The 19,151-nt window shown below is 40.9% G+C and overlaps 5 protein-coding genes across 9 annotated transcripts; 2 read left to right on the top strand and 3 right to left on the bottom strand.

Annotated features, from left to right (window-relative positions):
• The first annotated feature begins 1,402 nt into the window (after positions 1-1,402).
• LOC124191303 lies at positions 1,403-5,489 on the top strand. Its single transcript, XM_046584459.1, has 10 exons — positions 1,403-1,695; positions 1,750-1,833; positions 1,895-2,078; positions 2,140-2,382; positions 2,440-2,518; positions 2,578-2,784; positions 2,842-2,985; positions 3,048-3,972; positions 4,035-4,554; positions 4,626-5,489. The coding sequence occupies exons 1-10, from the start codon at positions 1,502-1,504 to the stop codon at positions 4,893-4,895; spliced, it is 2,850 nt and encodes a 949-aa protein (XP_046440415.1). The 5' UTR covers positions 1,403-1,501; the 3' UTR covers positions 4,896-5,489.
• A 428-nt stretch (positions 5,490-5,917) lies between these two features.
• On the bottom strand, positions 5,918-9,486 carry LOC124191308 (follistatin-related protein 1-like). Its single transcript, XM_046584467.1, has 7 exons — positions 8,024-9,486; positions 7,671-7,701; positions 7,308-7,586; positions 6,986-7,226; positions 6,791-6,903; positions 6,655-6,718; positions 5,918-6,579 (listed from the first exon to the last, which is right to left on the bottom strand). Exons 1-7 carry the CDS (start codon positions 8,093-8,095, stop codon positions 6,234-6,236), a joined length of 1,146 nt encoding a protein of 381 aa, XP_046440423.1. The 5' UTR covers positions 8,096-9,486; the 3' UTR covers positions 5,918-6,233.
• Positions 8,973-10,656, bottom strand: LOC124191307 (BUD13 homolog). 2 transcript variants are annotated; one of them, XM_046584466.1, is made up of 3 exons: positions 10,521-10,656; positions 9,896-10,418; positions 8,973-9,856 (listed from the first exon to the last, which is right to left on the bottom strand). In XM_046584466.1, the coding sequence occupies exons 1-3, from the start codon at positions 10,631-10,633 to the stop codon at positions 9,026-9,028; spliced, it is 1,467 nt and encodes a 488-aa protein (XP_046440422.1). In that variant the 5' UTR covers positions 10,634-10,656; the 3' UTR covers positions 8,973-9,025. The 2 variants fall into 2 exon arrangements, with proteins under 2 accessions (XP_046440422.1, XP_046440421.1); XM_046584465.1 differs by having other exon boundaries at positions 8,973-10,418.
• Positions 10,055-14,542, top strand: LOC124191304 (glutamate carboxypeptidase 2-like). Of its 4 annotated transcripts, none has more exons than XM_046584461.1 (18): positions 10,055-10,158; positions 11,091-11,201; positions 11,267-11,387; positions 11,464-11,755; positions 11,819-11,941; positions 12,003-12,186; positions 12,273-12,363; positions 12,452-12,560; positions 12,623-12,692; positions 12,760-12,882; positions 12,947-13,093; positions 13,151-13,319; positions 13,381-13,471; positions 13,544-13,648; positions 13,712-13,853; positions 13,914-13,998; positions 14,053-14,145; positions 14,219-14,542. In XM_046584461.1, exons 2-18 carry the CDS (start codon positions 11,141-11,143, stop codon positions 14,406-14,408), a joined length of 2,196 nt encoding a protein of 731 aa, XP_046440417.1. In that variant the 5' UTR covers positions 10,055-10,158; positions 11,091-11,140; the 3' UTR covers positions 14,409-14,542. The 4 variants fall into 4 exon arrangements, with proteins under 4 accessions (XP_046440417.1, XP_046440419.1, XP_046440416.1 ...); XM_046584463.1 differs by having other exon boundaries at positions 10,072-10,158; positions 11,097-11,201; XM_046584460.1 differs by lacking the exon at positions 10,055-10,158 and adding an exon at positions 10,807-10,957 and having other exon boundaries at positions 11,097-11,201.
• On the bottom strand, positions 14,540-17,253 carry LOC124191306 (probable G-protein coupled receptor Mth-like 4). The gene is made up of 7 exons (XM_046584464.1): positions 16,073-17,253; positions 15,746-16,004; positions 15,630-15,677; positions 15,538-15,568; positions 15,307-15,476; positions 15,093-15,240; positions 14,540-15,021 (listed from the first exon to the last, which is right to left on the bottom strand). The coding sequence occupies exons 1-7, from the start codon at positions 16,859-16,861 to the stop codon at positions 14,640-14,642; spliced, it is 1,827 nt and encodes a 608-aa protein (XP_046440420.1). The 5' UTR covers positions 16,862-17,253; the 3' UTR covers positions 14,540-14,639.
• Between the last annotated feature and the right edge of the window lie 1,898 nt (positions 17,254-19,151).

Here is a 19,151-nt window from a genome sequence, read left to right as displayed (position 1 = left end):
ACAAGCAACACTTTTAAAAATTTTACATGCTGTAAAATCACTCGTTAAAGGGAAAAAAATCGTAATAAACGCAAAAACGGTAATGGATAAAAAAAAACAAGATGACATAAAGCTGTAAAAGAAATTTGGAACAGCATGAAAAGTAAACATGGACAAGGTCGTCGGATTGTCACACGTCCAACTCAAAGCTGTACGGTATCCATTTGATTTGATTTCGTGCGACACGAAATGATTCGGAAAAAGAGATAAGTTCATTCAAATATTTAATGAACCCTGACTGAAAAAAAAAAAAACTAAAACAGCAAGATGAAACAGTTTCGACCAACTGCATGGCTTAAGGAATAATCGTACTCCGTACTCCGCAACGATTTATAATAAACGCCACTGCCACTCAATAGTCAGAAAGGAAAGATAGAAATGAATTTGTCCTACCTTGAAGCCTGGGAAATACAGCCAGGCATCCACATCGAGGTGCTCCATCCATCCACAGCAAAGTTGAATCCACCAGGAGGGATAGGTAAAACGAAGTCCTCGTTAATAGACACCCACACTCGCATGGGCGTACACGAGGACATTGAAGAAGGGGGAATCGAAGAGATCCTTAGCTCGGTCGACACTGGAAGTTTCTCCAATTAAAGAGGATGCTGTATAAAAAAATGTCAACAATTAGTTACGAGTTTACAGAAACAATCAAAAGTAAGAATAAATTGAAAACAAGACAACAGAATTTTTAAACCAGGGGTATACCCTAATAGTTAATAAACAGGAGAATCGAAGGTTTCCTTGAAATGACTTGCATTTATGCAATGTTTTGTCAAAACCTTGTAAAGGATGCTGTTACTTGTTTACCTTACTGTTGCGAACATCTTGCATTGTAGTATGTAACTGATCAATGATCATGGACTTCTTCTTCATTCTTCGTCTAAAATGAACACCTTGCCTACAGATACAAAAAAGAAGCAGGTGGTTAGTGTGAAATAAACAAGAAAATTGTAGAACATGTCTGAACTTTAAGTTAAATCAAAATCAAAGTACAGGGATGAAAAGGCCATACGACACACGTGCACTTATCAAAGAAAGAAATTAAGGCTATACGTCCTACGTTTCAGAAATTGAGAAGGAATAAGACAAATTTTAAGGCATCAAACTCAACTGAATTCATTTGGGAACATTTCACATCCAGAATTCATACTCTGAGAAAGAAAATATTGACTTCAATTCTCCACTGATTTACATTTTCAACAGTCTTTTGCTAATTTTCTGAGGAGCGAAGTGACCAAAGTCACGAACACGTTATCAAAGAAGGCGCCAATTGCTGCACCACCGATCTTCGCGATATAGGCGCCAAGAATGAGAACAATACCCACTGAATACTTTCGCCATCTGTCGGTAAACGTTTAATACGTCTGAAATTCAAATCACACGTGGAGTTATGTTACCTTGAATAAGTCTGTTTGTATTTTCATTTTTCTTGTTAACATAGACACTGTTTTGGTTAAAAATGAAAAAGACTGTTATCAATCCTACATTTGGATGTGGTGACTATCAGTTTAAAGATCTTTACTCATCAACATTGAAGTCTATGCACGAAAAATGCACCAGTATGCTACGACCAACTTGGACCAAAACTGACGTGATAAGTCAAGTTGATTATCAACAGTTCTTCAAGCAACAATCTGATTTGGAAATCACACTGTACTATATTTTTTATAATTAAAAACTTATGTATCTTATAACAATTTCTATCAGGCTAGAAGAGAATTATTTCCAGCATGATAGTCATCGTGATGATGCAGAAGTTACTTTAAACTTTGCCCTTACTCCTCCTCGGCTGTAAGTTTTCTTACACATTTTTTTACCAGAAATTTAAGTTGTGTAAGATTGAATATTACAGGGACCCAAACTTAAACACAGAGTTTACAGATAATTGGGATTTCAACCCTGAAATATTATCTACAAAAGATCTCCAGATAGCGAAATGTGAGCCTTTCAGTGGTCTTATTTGTGAAGAGAACTTTCCAGTCAATACTTTGTATGAAGAAGCAAAACACGTTGCATGTCAACCACTGCAGTTTGATGTATAATCTTATTCTGTTATTATTGCAAAATTTACCATCTTAACTATTATATTTCAACTAGGACCCTCTGAAAATGAATCCGCCTCGTCTGCTACCTGCCATATCGAATGAAAATTTCCCGCCTCAAGTTTGTCTTTCACTAGCTAATCTGAAACTGAATTTGAAAGAAATTTCTTATCCTGAAACACCATCCTGTGATTACCTTTTAGAGCTTGCTAGTCAAGTTCAAGATCTAAACATCGTTTCAGATGGTGAAGCGAAGGGGTCGGTACTTGACAATCCCGGTGGGGGAATTAATTTAGAGGTAAACTCATTATCGCATTATAATAAACGGTAAATTTAACTGAGGCACAATTTGTAGGTCATAAATAGCGACGAACATGCTGCAGAATCGGACCAGACGTCGATCAACATCGAGCGCATTACTCTAGAATTGCCAGGTTATTATTATTATGTTTTTCGTTTTGCTGTGAAGCATTTATTAATATCAGTTTGGCAGGTTTTGCGGTCAATTCCGTACACTTAATGGAGGAACACCTATCGACATGCTTGCACATTTTAAAGGATTCAAACTCTCCGCTCATTGAGGATCTGTTGAAGGAATCTCATTCGGTTATCGAGCCCACAACTACCCGCCATTATCTCTTGAAATTACAGGAAGCGATTGCAAAAAACAATTCAGATCCCGGTGGCAAAACTAATCATGGTACAATATCAACGTTAAACAAAATCGAACATTTTAATCAAAATAAAACAATTACAGGAAGAATATTGAAAAACATATTACCCGCTTTGCTGAGTTTGCATGGAGTGAACAAATCGCTCGATATTTTTTTGAACATAGACTACGATATTGCTTACGGAACACTTGCGAATTTTGAAAAAACCCACGAAGCGGTTCTGAAAAGTAATTAATTGAATTATTAATTTGAAAAACAAATTCACTAATCCATTCCGTTATTGAAACAGGTGACTACAAGACTTTAATATTGCAACTCTTACGGCTTCGTCCAAAAAGATTCGACGAGTGTCATCCTAAACTGGTGAAATTAAAGGAGCTTGTGTTACGTCAGCTCAGCGAAGATGACAATAGCAAAATTTGGATTCGCCTATATCGTCATTCAAACATAATAGCTGAACGTATTGAACGTCTGTTGGCTAGCGTCGACGTCCAGTGCCAGGTGGATCCGCAAATTGAGTGTCCTGAATCTGAAGGGTCATTTTTACCGAGTGGTAATTATCCCGTCTTCGTCGCGGAACAAGTGTCCAAAAGCTTTCCTGCTAGTATGCTTTCTCTCATCATCCATTACGAATGGCCGTCGGTAGAGATGGACAGGCAATTTGCTCGAATTACGCAAAAGGCAATAGAGATTAGCAGACCAGTTCGCCCGGGAGATGCGGAGAACATTCCTGACCAGCAAACCATGGTAGAAGCCTGTCTCGTGTCAATGTCATCCACAGGTCACCCTTTAGATTCATCTCCTTTCAAGGAGCCCGAAGTTGATGACTCTGATGATTCAGACGGTTCTGAAATCTTTATCGAACAACAAGTCGAATCGACTGCCAACAAGGAACCTTTAATCAATTCTCAAGATGAGCTCCTCCTTCATATTCATGATGCAATTCCGATCGAACCTCCCGGCGAGTCCTGTTTTGTTTCACAACTTTCTGATGAAGAGAGCCAAGAAGAAGAAGACTTTAGTAAGAGTCCAATTATTACCAATGAAATCGACCGAATTTCAGTTGCAGATATCGAAGATGATAATTCTGGATCGATCGAGCCTCTTCTTCCATTGGTTTTATCTTCACATTTGGCGACTAATGCAGAACTTATGGAAGCTATTGAAGCAGATGATAATTCTGGAATCTTCATAATTCATGAATGCGATTACGAGTAAATAATTAGACTATCATTGTAATGGACAATTCTAATCATTACATTTTATTTCGCTTTAGATTTTTGGGCTACATTTCCAAGTATCAACCCGATGTTTTGTTAAGTGCAAACACAGCCCTGCTGATCGTGCACGAACAAGAAAAGTTTGAGGAAACCCGTTTGAGAATTTTGACAGCCAGTTTCAAATGCACGAAATGCTGGGTGATAATATTGGCCCCAGGTGTGATCAGTTCGTCCAAACCGCCTGTACAATGGCATTCTCTCGCTGGACTAGCCCGGTTCTACGAGAAGAAAGATCGCAAGAAGACTGAGACCCGGTTTCTGTTGAAACCACGCATAGCCCTAAATTATCATCAAGTGGCGTTCATCATCAAAGACGTTGCATTAGACGAGATCAATCAAGACATTGAATCCCATCTGCAGCCGCTCAGTACCGAAGCCAAACGTTTACTTCATATTCCGCAATTGAATGCCGTGACTGCGCCGTTAATCGCCCAGCACTTTGACGCAAAAGAACTCGTTACGCTGCCCGTGGAAACGCTCTGTAATCGGATTCCAACTCTTCGCCAAACCATCAAAGTAAGAATTTCTGTATAAGCTATTATCGCTCGAATTTTCATCTTCAATTTTCTCTCTCGTGTTATCTGTAGATGCTTCGCTACTGCCACGAAATGAATAATGAAGAACAGGAGCCGCCAGTCGAGGACATGGAGGCAAACTCATCTTTTGGCCATCTCAAACACGCTCAACCCTGGGATCTAGAGACAGAAAGTCTGGAGGAATGTGGGTCACGCCAGTTGCCAACGCCAAAAAAGAGAGCCAAACTGGACAGTGACTATCCGGAAGAAATGGGCACGCCTTTTACCGTCAGTCAGCTCCGAGACATGTGGTGCTCTCCTTCCCCTAATCAGCCGGTCTAAGTTTATTCTCTGCTTCTGCAAAGAGATTTTCTTTTCTTTCTCGTGTTCCTTTTTTTTCTAGTTCAAGTTTATTCGCATTAGTCATTTACAAAGAAGTGTGGAAAGGTCCAAAATGACATTTGAAACCCGTCTCGTCTCACAGTGTCCCAGTTTTTACGTCAATCCGTTCCATGAAATGTTTTTTAAGTTGAAAAGGCGTCCAATCCAGTAATGAAAAGTGAAAGAAAATGCGAATAAAGCACAAGGATATATATTGTTGTTTAGACCATTTCAAGCAATCTAGCTAAATGCATGATCAACATCTGCGTGCAAGGTTTGCACACACACACAACTATTTCTACTTGCATTAATAATACTAGACCCTCCGTTGCAATCCTCGTTCCCGTATTCTCATCAAGCAATCATCGTGCATTCACGATGAAACAGGCTTGCGTATCCAGGGGCAATAATGACCAAGAGGTTTGCGTGTTTTGGCAACTCGGGACTCTTCTTCTTCGCCCGTTTCCCATGGCTACTGCCATGGCGGTTATTTAATTTAAACATCGCCCATTTTCTCTTAAATAAAGAAGAGATCACGACGCCGCCAAAAAGGTATACCTCCTTTGAAGGAAATCTCACCCGCCCACACAAACTTACAAAAAAAAAGCGAAACAGATTCTATTATTCACTGTGAAAACATGTGTTGGCCACAAAAACTAATTCTGACTACACACCGAAATAAATAAATAAGGTTAAACCAAACCCGAAATAGACTTGTTAAATATTCTGCTTTCTCTGTGAGACTGTCTCTATCAGATAACACAGTATATATTACTCGTCGCAACACCAAACCTAGGTGACAAACGAAATGAGCGTGAGCTGGTCGAGGGGCCGCCTTTCAGGGCACGGATACATCCCCACCCATTCACCGGCGATGCAATGTTGTTTCGCCACCCGATCGATGCATCAATGTCCGCCTTTAACTAGGAGAGTATTATCCGAGAAAAAATATGCAGCTGACTCGACATCAAGGAGCGTAGAACTTCGATTGCCGGGGGAATGTATTGTACAGCGCCGTAGGGACGAAAGCGTCAAGTGGAATTTAACCCAGGTATTATGTTAGCTCGATGGTGGAATAAAGACAAAGAAAATTAACTCGTAAATGTCAGCACCAGGCGAGAAAACGCACTGACAATTGGGGCTTTTAAAAAATGTAGAAATTAAAAAAACAAATGTACGTAAAGTATGAGGCCAGCAGAGTGTAGCTCCCCATAAATGGCACGCGACGACGTCGTTAAAAGCAGAAGCTAACTATGGGGAAAAAAGCTAAACAGAAGAAGACTTAATAGACCCAAAATATTACGTCAATTTCTTCTTCTTGTTTTTAGATGATTTCTTGATTGGCTCCACGTCGATTTCTTCATCTTCTTCTTCGTCATCTTCCTCGTCTTCTTCGTCGTCCATATCGTCGTCATCGTCGGAGTTGATCTTTGGTGGCTGATCCTCATCCGGATCGTCAATTTTCAGGTCGATATCCTCCTCAATTTTGAGAATCTTGACTTCGTCCTTGGTGCTGTCTTCGCTCTGGTCCTCAGCTTCGTCCAACTCGTCGTCCAAATCTTCGTCTTCATCCAGGTCGTCGATTTCGTTCAGCTCTTCGTCACACTTCTTGGAAGAGCACACCCAGCTGCCGCAGGCGCAGACACTAATTTATTAACGGTACTCAATGAAATCGCCATTCCACACGCGTTAATAGTCTGTAACGTTAAAATAAACTGACCAGTCATTACAATCGACTTTTGTTTGGGAGCCGTCCTCGTACTTTTTGCCCTCCAAAGAGCACACTATAAAATGGAAATGGAAAGCAATGAAAGAAAAACCCGATTTTTACACAAAACACGTCTCAAATAACTCACGCTTTTCTTTCGGCTGGAAACTAGAATCCATCAAAGTCTTGTACTCTTCAAAGTCCAACCGCCAGTCGGAATTAGTATCGGCTGAATCGATTATGGCGTCGACACACAACACTCTAACAAGTAGAACAAATTATAAAACAATGTTTTCCATGAATGGAATAAAGCTGGCTTTTTTTAAATTAAGACGAAACTTACTTGACCAGCTCGTTGGTGGCGGCCGTGGTTCGCAGAGCGAAAGGGACTTCAGTCACGCAAGCGGCTAATTCGTTGGCATCGACAAAGTTGTCTTTGGTGGTATCGCACATGAAGAAACGGGCAAACTGCTTCTCGTAACTCTTCAAGTCGGGTCGGTACCAGCTCTGGTCGGCGGTATGATGCCGGAAGTAGTTGATGATTTGGCGACGTAGAGCATCCCTTTCCCATTGGAAACACACCACTGGATTTCCCCCCAATAAAAAAGCACAGCATTTGAATATTTTGTCCATCACGAAAAGCATAAATATTGAATAAAACTTACCTGGCTCAAAGTGATTTTCATCTTTAAGTTTATCCTTTTTGCTGGACTTTTTCTTGATCGACTTGTTGGAGCAGTATCCCTTTTTCTTGAGACTGATGTGAACGCCCGTCAGACAGGCATCGCGATGCATCAAGCAAAAGTTATCGTAGGATTGATTGTTGCTGCCGCAGACGGGGACAAAATGATCCGGACAAGTGGCCAGGCAAGCGCAAGCAGCCTCGCCATCGGCACCCACCTTACACTCTCTTCCAGCCCGGCATACCATCATACTGCATTCATCTATTCATCGTCAAGATCCCATCAATAAATTTCTAGACAACTCGAAACGTTCTGTCGAGATAAAATGCTTTGTGTTTACTGTACCTTCGCCCAAGCTCATATCCAGCGCATTTTCCTATACCAACAAAAAAAGAAACAGAGAAGGGAATAAGTAACCCACACAAGTATACACAAAACAAACCATCACATTTCCATACGAAAAAAAGATTTCGACTGTACAGATGGGTCAAACTAAAAAGAATTAACGTGACGACCAGGCCGTGAAGAAGATTAGAATTTTCACCCGTATCATAGATGCCACTGCTTGGTAGGAAGAAAAAAAAACACAAATTCCTAACAGGATTTACTGGTGACCGTTTTGAGATAAATAAGCCTATCCTTTTTTAGAAGAAATGGGGAAAAAAAAATAAAATACTCTTTCGAATGATTGTGCTTACCTCAGAATTGGATGCCAAAGCAGCTTGGAAGAGGATGCAAAAGAGGGAAACGAGGCCGAGTATCCGCAGCATTTTTCACTTCTGCACAACAATCCGACAGTTCTATAATTGCAAATCTGGAATTTTCTTCTCGTTTCACAACAATGGCAAAAAACCCAGAGAGTCAACAGCAAAGAGGTACAGACTGAGCACCAGCAGCGGCCGTGTTACCAGGTGGCTACGACCAAGACTGAAGCTCGGAGAAGAGCGGCTGCGTAGGTACTTTCAAAAGACGAAAAGAGATGTGATGTTTTCTCGTCTCGTCGTGCGAGCCAATGGCCAATGGCTTTAGCAGTGGTGAGAGAGAGAGAGAGAATGAGACGGCAAAGAGAGAAGGTCTGGATAAACTGGGAATCAAAAAGGAGGAGACTAAACACAAGAAAAAAGAGAAGAGAGAAAGCCCCGAAACATAGACAACACGGACAACAGGGCACACCTGAAAACGGCCGGCCCACTTCGTGCCGTGACCTTCCTCCCTTCTCTTTCGACACACTCAGCCAAAGCGCCATCTGGCCATAGCGCACTCGACACACTCAACAGAAACGACCCCAACGCCTTTTCTTTCTTTTCTTTTTCTGCTGCTGAACAACAGAAGAAAAATGATTTGAAGGCAGCCAAGGCCGGAAAGGGTGTCATCTTCCGGATAGAATTTTCCGATTCAACCACGACGGACGATTCATGAATAGCCGCACCTCCTCTACAACATGGGTTGGGCAACTTTCACGAACTGCTGGTAGAGTCGCGACTCGGAAAATGTGCAAAGTGTTGACGCCATCCGCATGGAATTTCCTCCGCGCGCCTCTCGTTGAATCTGAAAAAAACCCTGCAATTTTGAATGTTGATGGATGGGCCCCATTCCGTCGAGGTAATAAAAAGGGAAATGTTAAGAACAAGGACAGGCGTCATTGGCTACTAAAAGTAATTGCATGGCTTTATTCAGTCAAGGTAAATTCATCATCGGAATCACATGTCGGATACACTCCATTTGTAGGCTTCCTCCTGAAGGGCCACGGCGTTGTTTTGTTTTTCAAAGTACATCTTCTCGTAGCCAGTCGAGCGGTCAACCCCGTCCCATCTGTAGCCGGGTAGTATACCGAAACGATTGGGAGCAGCAGCAGGGCCCCTGTAGACAGGTCTAGCGGCTTTCCCCTTGCCGTCACCACCGCTCTTGACCTTTTTCTTGGCCATGTAAGCAGCCATGGGATCACCTTCACGATCTTGTTCGCGTAACAACCTTTCCAAATCTTCGTCATCGGCGAAACGAGCCAGCGGTTTGGACATTTCGTGAATGGCTTCGGCAACTTGCGTCGAATGCGTTTCTCCTTGTTTAAGACCCTTGTTCCATTTTTGGTAAGCTTCTTGCAGCTTGGCAATCTTCTCGGCTTTTTCTTTATCAACCTGTTGCTTGGCTTCAATTTGGCGCAGCTTGCCAGCTCGGATGGCAGTCGTGGCGTTCTGCCCAGTGAGTGATTTGTCCATTTTGCGGAAGGCTTCCTCTTCTCTCTTGCGTAATGCATCAGTCTCCTCACGCAAAGCTCTGCCAGTCTGAAGGCCGGCCATCTTTCCATCTAGGGTTTTGGTCAGTTTCTCCGAAGCTCCTCCGCTGCGTGATGTTGATTTATTAGGACGCTCAGGGCTGAGGTCTCCGTCTGGATCTGGTTTGATGCGCATTTGGGCACCGGAATCAACGTTTTTCTTCCGCCGCGGAGGACTGAGATCACCGTCAGCATTTTGATGCTTTCTTGGTGGACTCTGGTCGGAATCGGAGCCTTTACGCCTTCTTAATGGACTTTGGTCCGAGTCTGAATCGTGTCGCTTTCGTTGTGGGCTTTGATCCGAGTCTTTCCTTGTTCTTCGAGGAGGACTAGCATCTGAGTCTGAATCGTGACGTTTTCGTGGTGGGCTTTGATCAGAGTCTTTTCTCGTTCTTCTAAGTGGAGATGGATCAGAGTCTGAATCATGGCGCTTTCTTCTAGGTGGGCTGGCATCTGAATCAGAATCGTGTCTTCTACGTGGAGGACTGGGATCTGAATCTGAATCATGTCTTTCTTTCTTCACTGTGATTGGTCGTTTCAAGGCAGTGGAATCTTTCCTTGGTAAGTGACTGTCACTTGAATCAATATCTCGATCACTTGATTTAGACATGGATTTTGGTTTGTCATTTTCATCCACACCAAGTCTCTTCCACTTTGAACTTTCCACAAAGTCTTGTTTGGTTATCATTTCTATGGAACGATTATCGACAACCCCAGCCACCAGAGGAGCATCTTCTTGGTTGTCAATTTGGTCTTCATCTTTCTCGTATCCTGCAGCTATCTTCCTCAAATCTATTTCTTCATCAACGATCTTGATGCCCCTAATAAGTAAATGAAAACAAATTGACTAGATTAAGAAAAAGCTTAAGTTAAAATTAAAAAATGATGTGTATTGTCTAAAGTTCACAAAAAGCCTGACTTACCCTTTGGCTTTCAGTAAGGGCCTGAGTTTCTTTTTCTTGACTTTATTTTCTTCTTTTTTCGAAGAGGACATGTACTTTTTCAGATATTCTAATTTGCTCATAGGAGCACTCATTTTTACAATAATTTCAGGGGAATATTTACAAACCGTAATCCCTCGCGTTTGTCAACGCTTTCACACGAAATATGAATACAAGCTCCACCTATGGTTAACGCGTGAAACTATACACCATCTATCGGGAAGTTTTCAAAATAAAAAAAATTGTTTAAAAAAAATAGATTTATGTAATAGCGATTTTAAAGAAATGTATTCATTGCCTATGGCGTTTACATTTTTTACAAGAGTCACCCGTCAGTTAAGCATGCGACCTGTCTTGTGTTAAACCACAAGCAACCGATGGTCTGGTTGGCTTGTCAAATCACCTTAGTTACTGTCCAGGTATTTGCGTGCCGCTGCATATGGAACACGCAATCTCGAACCCGACTTTCTACCCGCACTTCCCGTGCTTTCATTGTCATATTTTCAGCTATTTAATAACCTGTTTCTTTTCAAACCGTCGTTATTATTTGAGGTACAGTAAACGAGAACGGAAGGGTGTGGAGAAGTGATCGCAGCGAAACGATGGCGCAAAAACCCAACTGGATTTTAATTTGCACGGCTTCTGTAATTTGTCTTATCATAGGTATCGTAATCATTTGAAATGTTACTGTATGTGTTGGTTTGACTTCATCTTTCCACCTGACAAAGGAATTCTCATCGGTCGTTACGCTATCGGAAATGATAGGGACGACGTGTCGCCTCAGAAGGCGAAAATGTCTGCCACTTTGATGGAGGAGCTCAGTGCATCAAATATTGGCGAATATCTCAAGTAAGTCCAACATCATCGCTAATCAAAAGACAAATTTGATTCATTGTCTAATTAACTCCCAAAATGATTGTCACAGATATTTGAGCAGTATACCGAATTTAGCTGGAACTCCACAGGATTTGGAAGTGGCTAGTTGGGTGCGCGATCGTTTCGTCGAGGGAGGATTAGACGAAGTCCAATTGGTTCCTTACAAGGTGCTGCTTTCCTACCCAGACATGAGCAACCCCAATCAGGTCTCGCTACTCGACTCCAACGGCAAGGTGAACTTCACCACCTCAGGACGTCAGACGCCACTCTTTTCCAGCGAAGAATTCTCTCCGTTAGTTCAACCCAATTTTAACGCTTATTCAGCTAACGGAACTGTCGAGGTGAAATTAAATTTCTATCGTTGTTTTATTGATGACACTTAACTTAATTACACCATTTCATAGGGGGAACTCATTTACGCAAATTATGGTCGGAAACAAGATTTTGAGTACTTGAAATCTCTCGGCATAGACATTCGTGGTCGAATTGTGATTGCTCGATATGGGGCGATTTTTCGTGGCAATATCGTAATCAATTATTTTTAAAAATGTATTGAATTATTACTAACATTTGATATTTGTACTACAGGTGAAATCCGCCGAAGATGGAGGAGCTCTTGGAGTGATACTCTTTTCTGATCCCAAAGATTTCGCCCCGGAAGGGCGCACATCTGTCTATCCCAACACAACGCGACTTCCGGGCATGGCTGTTCAAAGTGGTTCAGTTCTGTTGGGTTACGGCGACCCTTTGACCCCTCTGTACCCAGCCTTAGGTATATAAAGCTGTATAGTGAGCGGATGTAACAAGAGTAATAATAACACAATAAGACTAACAAAACAGTTATATTTACGTTATAAGAGGGCGCTTACAGACTGCCGGAAGCTGAAGCTCCACTACCCAAAATTCCTGTTCAGCCCATCGGATACGACGAGGCAGAAGTTTTGTTAAGGTGTGTGAGCGTTGACATTTTTGTTGTGTCAACAACCTTTGATACAAATATAGTCAATGAATTTCATTTCCATTCTTATTTTTATTAGATCCATGTCTACAGAAAATCCTGCACCGGAAGACTGGCAAGGTGGTTTGAATGCAACTTACTTTTTGGGGTCGAAATTCACCCAAAGGAAATGGTCCGTTCGATTACAGGTAGCTCGAAAATAAATTGGTAATTTGCCAATTAATTTTTTCACAAACGTGTTCCCAATTAGGTAAGAATGACCCACAAGCTAGCTACAGCCTATAATACGATTGGAATATTATACGGTAGAGAAGAACCAGGTAAAATCATTTTTGACACACAATTATTTTGCTGATAATCCAAAACCATTTTGGGATTGAATTAAAGACAGGTACGTGTTAGTTGGCAATCACATGGATTCGTGGACTCTTGGAGGCATTGATCCGGCCAGTGGGACATCAGTTTTAATAGAAATGGCCCGCACTTTCGGCAATATCAAAATGCAATCAGGTAATAACATCTAATATGCGTTAATTGCTCTGTAGTTGCAATCACGTAACGATGTATTATGTAGGCTGGCGTCCAAGGCGCACATTAATGTTTTGCGGATGGGGAGCTGAAGAATACGGCATGATAGGCTCGTACGAATGGGCCGAAGAACACGCAAAGGTGCTCATTCAACGTGCAGTGGCCTACATTAATGTCGATTCCGCCATGGAAGGTAATTGATGAATCACAAAACACACAATCAGTGCTGACCTTTTCGTTGGAACCAAAGGAAATTACACCTTAAAGAGTCAAACAGTGCCTTCGCTATACTCTGCAATCAGAGAGGCGGCCAAAGTGGTGCCCAATCCTAATCCAGCGGAAGTGGAAGCCGGACGCAAAACGGTTTTCGATACTTGGTTGTGGGCCAATCCTGATCTCAACAATCCTACCCAACCGCGGTAAGTTCTTTTATTTATTATTGGAATCTTATTCTAATATTTTATATGCCAACGAGTGTAGCATAGGTAATTTAGGAAGCGGAAGTGATTACACCGTTTTCAGCCATGTTCTGGGCGTTCCTTGTGTCGATTTATACTACGACTATCAGGAGGTAATATTTTGTGGCCAGTATGACAAATAATTTTAACTTTGCGCTAATCGACGATAATTTTTTGTTGGATAGAAAGCTGGATCTTACCCCCTTTATCACACTCTCTACGAGACCTATCACGCGGTTGCTAATTTAATGGATCCGGGATTTCATTTTCACCTTGCCGTTGCTCGGCTGGTATGTGGGCACTTCATTTAGCTTATGATGATGCAACCGTCAAGAAAATTCTTAACATTTCAGATGACCGAATTGACCTTGAATCTCAGTGAGTCGGTGGTTCTTCCATTTGACGTTGTGAGTTACGCCAGTTTTCTGGAAAAAGATCTTGACAAAATCGAGTCGAGATACAAAAGCTTGGCAGCCGCTAACGGAGCCACTTTCGGTAACACACAGAATCGTTGAAATTGTTTTAATTGAGTTAATTTACCATTATTCTTATCAGAATATTTCAGGAAAGCCGTTGCACATTTCAGGAATTCCACCGAATATTTCACTGACACCATTTTACCACGTTTGGACAGGAGCAAGTAATAAGCGCTAGGGGTTTTTAATTGAATTTTAATTTAAACTTTATTTTCTAGTCCTTTAGCCATTCGTAAAATCAACGATCAATTGATACAACTCGAAAGAGGGTTTGTCGATCCCCACGGTCTCCCCGGACGTCCGGAATTCAAGTATGGACATAACAATAAATATAATTCGAGGATTGCGTTGTAATTGTCTCGTAATGTTTTTTTCCTTTGGCAGTCACATCGTATTCGCTCCTAGCTCGGTGGATAAATACTCAAGTGACACCTTTGCGGGCTTGGTAGATTTATTCAAGACCGTTGGTAACCGGACGGAGCAGCCCAATACTTGGCGCCAAATCAAGCAACACCTTTCCGCAATTTCTTTTTTGATTGGAGCTGCGGCTGATTCTCTCCGCGAAGGATTCTAAATAGTGATCCCTACAATACACCTTTTGTGTCTTTACGTGGACGAATAAGCCGCTTGCTATCCACGAACATTAATCTCTATTTTGACTCTAGTTTAATTTCATAATTTTTTAAAAATAAATTCGATTTCGTACTACGCTACACTTTTATTAGTTGAAAGTATATAGTTAATCAAATTCTTCGAGTTCAAATTGTGTAATAAGTAGGGTAAATATACATGCCGAATGCCGAAATTATTTATCGATGGGGTAGAGCCGATAAGTGCTAGCTGAATGCTGAGCCAATCCTGACGAAATAGTGCTCACTGTTGATCTTGCGGAGTTGTTGGTGCTTGTTGCAGTGCCGTCGTTGTTCACTTGGTAGGTCTGCGAATGAAGCCACGGGAACTTGTGTCGGTGACGACAAATCAAACTGCTCGCGTGAGCTTTGATCATGTTCAAAGTTCCGCGTCGACAAACGAACAAATAAAAGATGGACGGGCCGATCATTAAGAAAATGGTGGCGCAGAGCATCAACAGTTCGGGATGGGCTCGATCGGAGTCAACGAACCACTGAATAATTCTCGGAGCTGTGTAGAATTGCATGAGAACGAACAGCCGAAATATCGTGTGGATACTAAAATAATAAAGTAGGGTCGAATTTAAGATTACACATCGGTGTAAGTAATTTGAGACATAAATAATCACCGGCTCGATTCCACTTTACTCAGCGCATGTTTAGGTACCGATCCCTGAAGAAAACTTAGACTCTTGTAAATTTTCGCAGCACTTGGAATGAAGAAGATTAAATTTCCGGTCAGGAGGAGAATATTGGGCGCTTGCGAAAGGTTCCTAGCTATTTGTAAAAGTATAATCTCATTAACAGCACTAATGTTAAATGTTGTAATTTTAAGGGTATTACAGACAGAATCGCAAGACCAGCAGCGTTTCAATTTGGTTGGGCATCCGTTGTATTCCTTGTAGTAATGAGAAATCAAAATCAAAGCCAATGGCAGTCCCCAGGCATACAGGCAGCGACAGAAGTAAGCTTTCATCAGCTCGCGTCTGTTTAATCTTCTTGATATCTTCGTCCTTGAAACAATTCCAGTAGTATTACTGTAAAACCTGCTGGTAGTAAGTTGTTATTGCATACCTTAATTGCCGGAAAATGTTGTATCCCATCACTGTGCAATAAATGAACCGTTTTATTATTTGTCCAATTCCGTGTGAAATTTATTCTTGTACCTGTGATCCATGTGGATGAAGCGTACCGAAAATAACCGCTTATGCAAGCTATATTTTCCGAGTCCAAATAGCATTGTTAAGTAAAATACGGCAGTAATATGACACATTTTTCGCACCTTTGTTTAAGCACCAGGTATGCGGCTCGTACTTCGAGAGTAAAAAGATGCCGTTTTGGAAGTGCATGACAATCAGACAAGCAAAGAAGCTGAGCATGGAGTAGGTCTGGATGTTCTCTCTCAGTGAGGCCAGCAGCAAGTGGACCAGGAAGGTGATGAGCAAAAGAACAGCTGAAATCAAGTTGAAAATCGAGTAGACGTTGTTCAAAAGCCAACGCATAACGTAGAAGCTTTTCGGCAGACAAATCATTGCTATGGGCTGCAGGAATAAAAATACTGTACACAAATTTCATAACAAATCGATTAGAAGAATAAAATTAAACTTACGCCTTCCGTCCCATTTGCGTACACAGTGCTATCGACGCAATAATTTTTCGAGTGACGAATGGGCCCGTAAGCGGCCTTCTTGACATAGAGACCCAATTCCTGACTGACTTTAAATCCGTGATCGATAAAGTAGCCCGGCAAATAGACGTTGTAATCGAAATCGCATTGGAGCGAAGCATTATCTTGAACTACGATGTCATCCGCACCATAATAATTGGCTGCTGCTGTCGATTCGAGAAAGTACGTCACTGCCAGTTGTGACGGTGGTCCGTCTTGGTTGCTAACGACGCATTGATCGATCGATGTGCGATTGATCAACTGTCCCAAAGGACAACACTTTCTTATTTGAACTGGGCGGCGACAGAAAAGGACCGCGGTCAATCCCATCCGCGTCGACGGCTGAACGCAGTAATCTCCTTTTAAAAGAGTTCGATTGGAAAATGGTTCGACAATCGTCCCGTTCTGTGATATTTCCCCGGTAGTGAAATACAACAGTTTCGAACCATCAACATTAGTACACTGAAATAAAGGGTCCATCACTAATTCAGACGTGTAGGTATTTAATTCTTCTAATGGGTTGGCGCTACCCAGCACCAGGCCGACACATTTTTGATCTTCAGACAAGAGTTGATGTGAATCGCAACACAAACTATGAAAAGGAAATTTGGTTGTCGGTTCGGCAATCACTGCAACCCGAATCCACAAGGTAAACGATAAGGAAATCAAAAACATTGAACCTATTATTATCTTGATGCGTCGAAGGTAAAACGGAACTGCGAAAATCCACATGTCTTCTAAATTTTTAGAGCTGTTTTAACCGGACGGTATAACTCTGGAGAAGGCTGATCTGGTACTGGATCAGATTTTTTTTCTATTCTCACATGCAGCTATTAGCTCATTCAGAAAACGGTAATTCTGCCAGTTCCCGCAAGCTCCATTTAAGAGCTGCACAATAATGAAGCACAATTATGAATGCAGGAATCCCCCGCTATATAATAATTTATCATTAAAGTTATGGTCTGATGTTCTTAGAATCTCCTTCTTCCTCTCCAGTAATAGTTCTTACATTTATCCTGGATTTAATGAGTCACGATTTTTTTTAGAAAATGGTTTAACTTTAGCCTTAGCTACCTTGCGCAAAGTGACGTTGCACTGGCACTGGCACTGTTTTACTTCTTACTGATGTCGAGAAATGTCCACTACCATCTTATAGGATTTCACAACTTCGCAGCCAGGGTTTCCCCGTTTCCACTCACATAGGCATCACCCAATGGTTTGCCAGATTGCTTAAAAAATACACCACTCAAAAATTTAAAGACACCAAAAACTCACAGTGAGAAAAAACTGGATAACACACTCAAAACAACACAATTTTTCTTCGGAAAATATGTCCAATCAGAATTTTTTTTCAGCGCAAAACCTTCAAAACACTAAAATACAGAAAAATAAAACATCAACACCAGATGCGACACCAACGATTTTTCAAAATCACCAAATTGGCAGAGCAATAGAATACTGGTATAACCAGATCCTGGTAAACGCTTCAGCTCCAGAGAAATAAATTATACAAGAGGAGGCAGACAGTGGTTATTCCAGTATTCTGAAATTGTATTTCTGAAATTGGTCTTAAAACACCAAAAGTGGAAACTTTGGTAACATTTTTTAAGTAGTTGATTCGTCACTCCGGAGTTGAGAAATGAAAGCCAGTTTACGATGAAGAATAAAGAAGTTTTACGACCCCGTATTATTTGCTGTAAAAAATAATTATGCTGTTAGCCACTATAATTATTTTGATGGATGTGAGGTATAAAAATGGCTTTCGAAACAAGAGGAAATATTTAATGGCATGTAATTTTCGGCGCTACAAATGAGATGTTATGAAAGTTTCAGCACGCGCATATCATTGTTATCAACTTGCGTTAAACACAAATGCATCAATCAATCAACAAATTGTTACTCATTCATTCTCTCGGCCCGCCCGGACATTTACAGTTGTACGCTCATGTATACGTTTAAGTAGCTCAATAGTCCGCACTTTCAAACTGGTAGATGATAAGAAGATATTTGAAAAAAATCTCCAAAGTCTTAATAAATAATCGAGTGTATAAGAACAACTTTCTAATAAATAGGCGTGTTGCCAATTTACTGGAATAAAAGGAATAATAAGAAATTCATTGGTACCGGAGTTGTAAAAGTCGGTGAAAGTATTACGATGCTTACTACTTACAATGAAATGAAATTGCATTCATAATTTCATTATTATTTATATAGGACGTAAAAACAATTATAGGTTACGTATAAGAAGAGAAAACATTTCTTGGAACAGTATATTTAATTCCATTTTTATTTATTAATCCGGATTAATCAAGGATGATGATGACGTTCAGGGTCATTCAAGGTGCGTTAATAGTTCAGATGTTTTTCATCTTTATATTGATCTTGTCCTTCTTTTGTTTGCGTTTGGCAATTTTTCAAGTGATGGCCAAGAATGGCATTATTGTGTGCTTTTGTAATAATTGTTGAATATGTTGGAGTGGCAGAGCCACTGCTTACACGTGCCTGTTGCTATGCCAATAATCGGTAATAATCAAATGCTGATGACAATAAATATTCGCGACAAAAATTGTTACATAATCGATCCTTTCGCGGTCCGCCTGGCACATTTGAAGTTGCGCGCAGGTACGTTTCAAGGAGTTCACTTGGTTTTAAACTGGTAGATGATAAGCAGATACGTGAAAATAATCTCCAAAGTCTAAAAAATAATTTGTGTACAAAAAATGAAAAAAACAATGAAATTCTAATAGATACGTAGGGCCTATAACGCCGATTTACTGGAATAATAAGACGTTTGGACAAAGACAAAACTCCTTTAAGGCTATGCCTCTCTAGATTGTTGCTCATCTGAGATATTTCGATGATATAAGAAGTAATCTGTTAAAGCGATTAAACAACACAAAAATTCAATGATATTAATGAAGTATTAGGCTATTGCTGTCGAGATCAACATTTTCGGTAATACTTTATTACAATCCCGGAAATCCACCGCCTTTCTAGTGTCACGTAAGTTGCGTAGAACATC

The sequence above is a fragment of the Daphnia pulex genome, chromosome 3, assembly GCF_021134715.1.
Source record: "Daphnia pulex isolate KAP4 chromosome 3, ASM2113471v1".
NCBI classification, from domain to species: Eukaryota; Metazoa; Arthropoda; class Branchiopoda; order Diplostraca; family Daphniidae; genus Daphnia; species Daphnia pulex.
The sequence above is the reverse complement of the archived record's forward strand: the minus strand, read 5'-3'. Positions and strand labels throughout refer to the sequence as shown.